Source organism: Lactuca serriola, chromosome 4 (assembly GCF_051521515.1).
Source record: "Lactuca serriola cultivar US96UC23 chromosome 4, Lser_US96UC23_V15, whole genome shotgun sequence".
Classification (NCBI taxonomy): domain Eukaryota; kingdom Viridiplantae; phylum Streptophyta; class Magnoliopsida; order Asterales; family Asteraceae; genus Lactuca; species Lactuca serriola.
The window spans coordinates 263,544,405-263,553,364 of NC_136411.1; the positions used below are offsets into that span (position 1 = coordinate 263,544,405).

The 8,960-nt window shown below is 40.4% G+C and overlaps 1 protein-coding gene and 1 non-coding gene across 2 annotated transcripts; one reads left to right on the plus strand and one right to left on the minus strand.

Annotated features, from left to right (window-relative positions):
* Positions 1-228: 228 nt before the first annotated feature.
* LOC145099325 (uncharacterized) lies at positions 229-984 on the minus strand. The gene has a single exon (XM_079036909.1). It carries the CDS (start codon positions 982-984, stop codon positions 229-231), a length of 756 nt encoding a protein of 251 aa, XP_078893035.1.
* An 859-nt stretch (positions 985-1,843) lies between these two features.
* On the plus strand, positions 1,844-1,950 carry LOC145103638 (small nucleolar RNA R71). Its single transcript, XR_013706718.1, has one exon. It is a non-coding gene; the product is annotated as a small nucleolar RNA R71 (small nucleolar RNA).
* The last annotated feature ends 7,010 nt before the right edge of the window (positions 1,951-8,960 follow it).

Here is an 8,960-nt window from a genome sequence, read left to right on the forward strand (position 1 = left end):
TTAAATTTCATTACTTCATAGTTGGTGAAGACTCGGGCTCGAGGTTTGGTAATGAATGGGTGATCAGCATCATCCTTCCTAACCCTTGCATTTTCCTCTTCTCCAAAGCTTTCCTCCTCTTCAAGTGGATTGTCTTCATCATCTTGCATTATTGTACCAAGGCATGCTACATGAACGTGTTGAAGATCACCATCCATTCCTCCTTCTGCTGCTTGATCCTCTAAAGAATTAGGGAAAATCTTCTTTTTGTAGTATCTCATCATCCAAATTAATGAATGAGACTTCTTCTTTTCTTCCTTCTTTTTGCTTAATCTCTGGTAAAGCTTTAAAAACTGCTGACTCATCTCCTACCCTCAATGTTAGTGTGGACTCGCATACATCTATCAATGCGCATGCGGTATTCAAAAATGATCTCCCCAAAATAATTGGAATTCCGGGGTTTTCTTCCATATCAAGTACCACAAAGTCCACGGGGAATATAAATTTATCGACTTTAATGAGGAGATCTTCACAAACACCTCTTGGACGAATAGTCTTCTTATCTGCCAAATGGATCTTCATATTCATAGGCCTTGGCTCCGGTAAATTTAGCTTCTTGAAGAAAGAAAAAGGCAATAAGTTAATACTTGCACCCGAATCGGTCAACGCTTTAGTAGCAAGTAAATTTCCAAATTGACAAGGAATTATGATGCTTCCCGGATCACCCTTCTTTTCGGGTAGCTCACTCATCACTATCTCCGCAACTTTAGCTAAATCTTTTCTAGCAGCAAAGAGGCCCTTTAGCAAGTTAAAATACTTGGGTGTTTGAAGCATTGTTTCCACAAATGGAAGGTTGACTTGAAGGGCTCTAACATGCTCCATGAAATCTCTATATGCTCTAACCTTTTCCTCAGGTATGGCTCTGATTGGGAATGGAAAAGGAGGGTTGTAAGGCCTTAAGGAAACAGCAGATTTGTCATCAGGGCATGGACTCGTCGAGTCCATTAGAGGGACTCAGCGAGTCTGGTCGGGTTTAGCTGGATCCGACTCTTCTATCTTTTCTGTATGCACCTTGGAGATCTTCTGTGCAGGTGTGAAAATTTCTTCATAGATGGAAGTCACAGCGTTCGCATTCTCCATTCTCAGATTATTCTCGGTTTTACTTGGAAGTGGACCCAGTCTTCTCTCGTTCACTTGATGTGCAAGTTGTCCTAGCTGTTTCTCAATGTTGAGAATAGATGCTTGCTGATTCCTTAGCGTATTTCTGGTCTCTTGTATTGCAACAACATGATCATTGTGTCTTTTTTCGAATGCGACTATAAATCTAGTGAACATTTCTTCTAAATCGGCTTTCTTTTCCATAACCGGTTCTTCCTTTTAATAAAAACCCATCTCCTTCTGCTTGTGTTTCTCTTCCTTTGCTCTTTTATATTCTTCGTACGGGAGCCATTCCTTCTTTGGTTTTCGCAAATTCTCGTCGTATTTGTCCCCGCTTGAGAAGAACACTGGCGCCTTCTTGTTTCCATTTTCATCCAAGTCACAATCCTTCGTGAGATGAGGCCCTCTACAGTTCTTGCATCCAACTCGAATAGCATTGATTGTTTGATCCATTTTCGTCATCCTTCTATCTAAACTATCGAGTTTAGCCATCACCGCCATTATGCCATCATTGGCCGAGTTCACTACACCCCGACTTACTTCATTTCTCGGGTTGTGGTATTCTCTAGAATTCTTAGAGAATTCTTCAATTAATTCCTTGATTACTGGGGGTGCCTTCTTTGTGAGTGGGTCTGGCGAGTCGAGCAATTGCCTTGTGGTGACATTGACTCCATCATAGAAGATGGAGACCTCTTGTTGGCTATTAAGGTCATGGTGTGGGCAATTTCTAAGAAGACCTTTGTACCTTTCCCACGCCTCATAAAGGGATTCTCCGGGTTGTTGCTCGAAGTTGGCAATGGCTTTCTTCAACTTAGCTATTTTGGAAGGTGGGCAAAAGTGGTCTATGAACTCTTCTTTCATCTTAGCCCATGTGGTGACCGACCCGGGAGGAAGTGACTTGAGCCAATCCTTTGCAGCACCCTTGAATGTGACTGGAAGCATGCAAAGTAGTTGGGTCTCACGTGGCACATTTGGTACATTGAAGTAGTCAGCCACATCATTAACTTCATCCAAGTGCTTGTAGGCATCTTCGTGGTCTTTTCCATAGAAAGGAATCTCCTTGAGTTGAGCGAGGATATGACCCTTTAGCTCGAAAGTAGCAGTAGTGGGAATTGTGGGCTGCACAAGTCCCGGGCCAGTGTCATCGCGCATCCTCTTCTTCCATTCCCCCATGGGGACTTCATCGATATTATCCATAGTGATAGCTAAATCGTCCTCCAAATAGGATTTGTGGCCGTATGTAGGTTCTTCTTCTTCCTCAGTCTCGTACTCGGTGTCTTCTTTAATCGGGTCTTCGATTGCCAAAGAGGCGTTGGATGCTCCTAATTTGCTACTCTTCTTCTTGCTGAAAACGGACTTGAGGTTCTTTAGTGGCGAATTCTTTGAAGAAGCGGATTCTCCAACGGCTTTTCCCTTGCTCCTCCTTAGTGCGGATTCCGGGTCTTCGAGAGGAGGGACCAAAGGTGTATCAGATCCTCGGGTCATGAAACAACTATAAACAAAACAAAAAAACATGTAAAAAGAACAAAAATAAAATAGAAATTAAAACTGTGAACATCGATGGACTCGCCGAGTTGTCACGAGTGCACTCGTCGAGTACAAGGCAAAAACAGAAAAACTTTTTAATTACTTATTAAAACGGATTTTTATTAAAACTTATCCTAATTACTAGATTACCTAAGAACTAACTCTATGTAAGAGAATTCTTACACAAAGGATTGATAAAAATAGAAAATCATGCTAATTTAGAACCGTTCCCCGGCAATGGTGCCAAAAACTTGATGTGTGTAAACTCACTTAGTTTTAAACCTACTTTTAATTATCAAATGAACACACAAAGGCAGTGGACCTATCAATTGTGGTATAGCAAAATAAGTAGGGTATCGAACACAAGGAACTGTAAATTAAAACTAAAAACTAATTTTATCTAAATTAATTAATAAGTAGGGGTTTTCTCTAGTTTTACAAGACTAGAAACTTACTAACTATCACTTAATCTAAAAGCTAGAAAAACAAAGAATTAACTAGATTCAATAATGGGAAGGACTTCTGTTTAGTTCAACTCAATTGATCCTACGGTTGATATTATGGTAATTGTGCAATGGATTAATTCTTCTATTGGTTACCGATTCAAGTGATTAGATTCACGTTCGCTGCACTAATCCTTAGAGAACAAACTAACTCAAATAGTGAGCAGTTGTCTAATTTAATTAAATTCAGTAGTTTATTTATTTGCATTAATTTAGACTTGTAATAGCTAACTAATTTGGTCCTTTAGTTAACTTCTTGTTGATGGTCATCACACAAGCTCATACATGAATTTACCTATTTTTCTTATTAATTCTAGTTTCATGTTCATTAATCCTAGTCATATGATGAAGTGGTCACATAAGCATATGGGGTTGACAGTTAAAAGATGTTCATACTATTTAATTATCTTCCTATTAACAGAAAAATAGTTATTATTCACACACAAGGTTCTTTAACAAGCTAAAATCAACAAAATCACCAACATTGAATTAATCCTACCATAAATCAAACCATAGTATCAATATTGTATCCACAAACAGAAGTTTAAGAGTTTTAGCTCATGATTGAGGTAATTAACAGCAATAAAACGAATTCTAATTGTCTAGCCATAATGGAAAACAAAAGATTGAGTAGAATGATGAGAATTTGCCTCAAATCTCCTTCGGAATTGGATTCTAGGTTGTATCTTCGTTCTCTAGGGTTCTTCTGACTCTTCAATCGCAGCTATTCTCTCCAGAAGGGTTCCAGAATGTCGAATGTTGATCTGAGAAGTTATCTTTATAGATGCAAAACAACTCATCGATTCCATTGCCGACTCGCCGAGTCCATCTCTTAATTCCCATACATGATAAGTCCCGGAGTCTTTATCTCTTTGAATCTTCGATCGGACTCGCCGAGTAGTCGTCCCTACTCGCCGAGTAGGTGTTGTTTTTGGTGGTTTTCTTCGTTGTTCAATTCCCGAGCTCCCAACCGCTTCTCCTGCTTCCTTTTGCTTCCTAGCTTCACTTTTGGACTGAAAACACAAGTCAAGCATTATTAAGTACCTTTTGTCCATAATATGCGATAAATTAGCTAATAAATGATAAAAATCTTTACTTATTATGCGGCTAAATATGCAAATATCAGCCCACAAAAGTCCAAAAATTTACAAACTTGGCCCAAAAACTCGAAAGAGCCCAAAAGAAGCCCATTTATGAGTTTTTACACTTCTAGCCCTTTTTAAGGTCACAGATGTCAAAAAGATTCACATTTATCAAAATACATTCCTTTTGGTCCCTAAAAAGCCGTGAGTTACATAAAGTACCCCATTTTTGTTTATTTTGTAACTTTTGGCCCCTTAAATGCAAATCTCATAGTTTTAAGTAACTTTGATGTATTTTAAAACCTTTTCTTTGCATAATAAGTTGAAATGAGTGTTATGTTCTACAAATATAATCACATTTTAGTATATCTTCAAGTTCATCGAGTTTAGAACACATAATCACACATATATATCATGAAAAAAAACACAATATCATGCATACACACATAGATCTACACCAAACAACTTGTATTCTCCCTCAAAACATAGTAAAAACCAAAAATAGGGGGTATGAACTCACTTTGGTTTGGAGATTTCGGTTTTGGAAGAAGATTGGAGAGGGTTTCGGCTTTAACAAGCTTCCTTGAAGAGGTTTTCGAGATCTATGAAGTTCTAAGAGCATGGATCGTGAAATGAAGTGTTAAGAAGTGAAGATTATCATAAAATGAATTTGAATACTTTGATGAGGGAATAACATACCAAACTAATGATCTTTGATGAAGAGTTCTTGAAGAACACATACACTCAAAATTTTAGATAGATAGAGGGTGGGAGAATGTTGAAGGTTTAGAGAAAAGGAGATGGATTTGAAATGGTGAGTGAGGATGAAAAGGGAGAGAGTGGCTGAGAGGTAGAGAGAGGTGGGGGATGACGAGTTGACTTTTGAAGGGATTGATAAGAAGTGTGCCTTTATACATGCAAACCTTGCATAGATATCTACTAGACAATTGTGAGGTGTTAATGATCTAGTTCATCCTAATTTTGTTTTCTTTTATTGTGGGCTGAGAAAGAGAGGGAAAGAGAGGAGAGAAGAGGAGTTTGGGCCTTTTTCTTGATTATGTTCAAAATTGTGAGGCCCATATTGAAGGTTCACGGCCCATTAGGCCCTTCTGAGGGTTCACGGCCCAAAGGTGTTGAAAGGATGGGGTTTACGGCCCAATTCCGATGAAGAGATGGGTTTACGGCCCAATTACAATGAGAAGATGGGTTCACGGCCCATCATGGTTCAATAGAATGGTTCACGACACATCATAGCCCATGATAAATAAGTGAGCTATTTTAGGCCCAACATCGCCCAATTGCTATGGTCTGACGAATGTGGGTCTAATTAGAGCCCAAATGGGTTTCATTGGTCCAAAATATCAAATGGAAGGTTTACTGGCCCATTAGGCCCAATAAGAGGACCCTAGTCCATACTAAATTTGAACCGGGTTATTAAGGTTTCAAGCCCACAATTGAGTATCTGAGTCGTATTAAATTAGGTTTTGGGCTTCACTCGGGAGTGTTGATTCAAATGGATGTTTTTGATTGAGCATAGAACATGATATCCACTTAGATTACAAGTTTTACATGAGTTGATGTTTATATGAAAACAAAATTTCCTAGCTAAAAATGCTAGTTGTGACATCATCCCCCCGTTAGAGGGAATTTTGTCCCGAAATTCTTTTGAAAGGTAGAACTATGAACCAGAGACTAGGTGAGGGTGTTTTTGCTTCATCTGGTCTTCGCGCTCCCATATGAATTCCGATCCATGCTTAGCATTCCATCAAACCTTCACAATCAGAATGCGACTCTGTTTCTTACGCTTCACTTCCCTATCCATTATCTCGAATAGGAGATTCCCGTTTATTTCGATCTCTTCCAGAGGAATGACAAGGGTTTCGTCTGTTAAGCACTTTTCAAATTCAAGACGAGGAACAAGGGGTGTACGTTGCTGAGCTCCGTAGGTAGTTGCAGCTTATATGTCACCGAGCCAACTCGGGGCAGAATCTCGAATGGTCCAATGTGTCGCAGATTTAGTTTCCCCCATTTCCCTAAATGGATCATCCCCTTCCAGGGAGAGACCTTTAATAGTACCCGATCTCCGACTTGGAATTCCAGAGATTTTCATCGGTTGTCAGTGTAACTCTTTATCAGTCACACGATGCTCGGAGTCGGGATTTGATTTAGATTATCTTCTATGTCGTTTCTCGAATGATTTCTGGTCCTGTAAGTGTGCTGCTTGGTGATTGCCCTTTTCCAGTTGGGTGTCACCCACCTCAGCCCAGCAGAGAGGCGATCTGCATTTATTACCATATATAGCCTCAAAAGGAGCAACCTTCATGCTTGTGTGATAGCTGTTGTTGTATGAGAACACAATCAAGGGCAAGTGAGCATCCTATGATTTGCTGAAACTGATCACACAAGCTCGGAGCATGTCTTCGAGGGTATGAATGGTTCGTTTGCCCTGGCCATCGGTTTGAGGGTAGTAAGCAGTGCTCATGTCAAGTTGTGTTCCCATTGCCTTCTGGAGTGACTGCCAAAATCGTGAAGTATATCTACTATCCCGATCTCAAATAATAGATACTGGCACTCCATGAAGCCTCACGATCTCTTTTATATAGATTCATGTTAATCTTTCCATCTTGTACGATTCTTTTATTGGCAAGAAATGGGCGGATTTGGTTAACCTATCGACAATCACCCAGATAGCATCCAATCCGTCTGCTATCTTAGGTAATTTGGTTATGAAGTCCATAGTAATCCTTCCCCAGTTCCACTCGGGTATTAGTGGCTGTTGCAATAACCCCGAGGGATTCTGATACTCCACTTTCACTTTGGTGCAAGTGAGACACTTTCCTACATAAGTGGCGATCTCTGCCTTCATATTTGGCCACCAATAATGTTTCTTAATGTCTAGGTACATTTTATCTGACCCTAGATAGACGGAGTGTCGAGTTTTTTGAGCCTCGTTTGTGACTATCTCTCTGAATCCCCCAAATTTTGGGACCCAGATTCTATTCAAGAAGTAATAAGCTCCGTCCTCTTTGTCTTCAAGGTTTTTATCCATCCCACATAATGTTTCATTTGTAGCGTTCTCCGGCTTCAATGCCTCTAATTGGGCTCCCTTGATCTGTGAGGCTAGGTGGGAGTGGATGGTTATCGATAATGTCTTCACCTGACGTCCTAAATATTCCTTCCTGCTCAGGGCATCGGCTACCACGTTAGCCTTGCCTGGGTGGTACTTGATCTCACATTCGTAATCATTCAGTAGCTCAACCCACCTTCGCTGCCTCATGTTCAGATCCTTTTGGTTTAGAATGTGTTGGAGGCTTTTGTGATCCATGAAGATGGTGTACTTCGTACCGTAGAGGTAGTGCCTCCAAATATTTAGGGCGAAGACCACAGCTCCCAACTCGAGATCATGGGTGGTGTAATTTACTTCATGCGTCTTCAATTGACTGGATGCGTAAGCTATCACCTTTCCACACTGCATGAGGACACATCCTAACCCTTGGTTCAAATCATCGTAGTAGACTACAGAGTCTTCTGTTCCCTCTAGTAAGAATAGCATTGGGACACTATAAAGGGCTCGCTTCAAGGTTTGGAAGGCAGCTTCTTGCTTGTCCGTCCAATCGCAAGATACACCTTTTTGTGTCAAGGCGGTGAGGGGCTTGGGTATCTTGGAGAAGTTCTGAATAAACCTTCGATAGTGTCCTGCGAGACCCAAGAATTGTCGAATTTCTGTTCGTGTCTTCGGAATTGCCCAACCTTCTATGGTTTTGATCTTGGAAGGATCTATGTGAATCCCTTCCTCACTAACTACATGACCCAAGAAATTTACACTGCGAATCCAGAACTCGCATATAGAGAGTTTTGCATATAATCTTTTGGCTCTTAGAGTTTCCAAGATTTAACGGAGATGTTCACCTTGCTCCTCTTCTCTTAGGGAGTATATAAGAATATCGTCGATGAATGACCGTATCGAGTTCGGAAATCAGTTTTTGGAATGTCCTCTTCTCGGACTCGAAGTTGATGATAACCGGATCGTAGATCTATTTTGGAGAAGTAACTAGCTCCTTGAATTTGGTCAAATAGATCATCAATCCGAGGGAGTGGGTATCATTTTTTAACAGTGAGCTTATTCAATTCCCTATAATCGATGCACATCCTGAAGGATCCGTCCTTCTTCTTGACAAACAAGACCAGAGCTACCCAGGGTGAGTAGCTTGGTCTGATGGACCCTTTGCTCAGCAATTCGATTAGTTGACTGGATAACTCATGTATTTCGGCGGGAGCTAACATGTAGGGTGATTTGGCAATTGATGTGGCTCCAGGTACGAGGTTGATTTGAAATTCAACCTGCCTTTCTATGGGTATTCCTAGAAGGTCTTCAGGATATACATCCAGGAAGTCGCATGTCACTGGGATGTCTTTAATGTTTACTTCTTCTTTGGCTTTATCAACAACATGATCAAGGAATGCATAGTTTTTCTTGTGTAGGAACTTTTGTGCGTTGATGCACGAGATAAGGCGAAGATTAGCGCCAGGTTTTTCACCATAGATTATTAGGCTTTCGTGATTGGGAAGGTGAAGGTGAACGGCCTTCTCGTGACATATAATATCATCATGGTGGGGCTTAACCAATCCATGTCGATTATCACACCAAAAATCCTAATATTTACTGACATCAAATCTATTTGAAATGAATGATTGTTTAGTGTTAACGTGC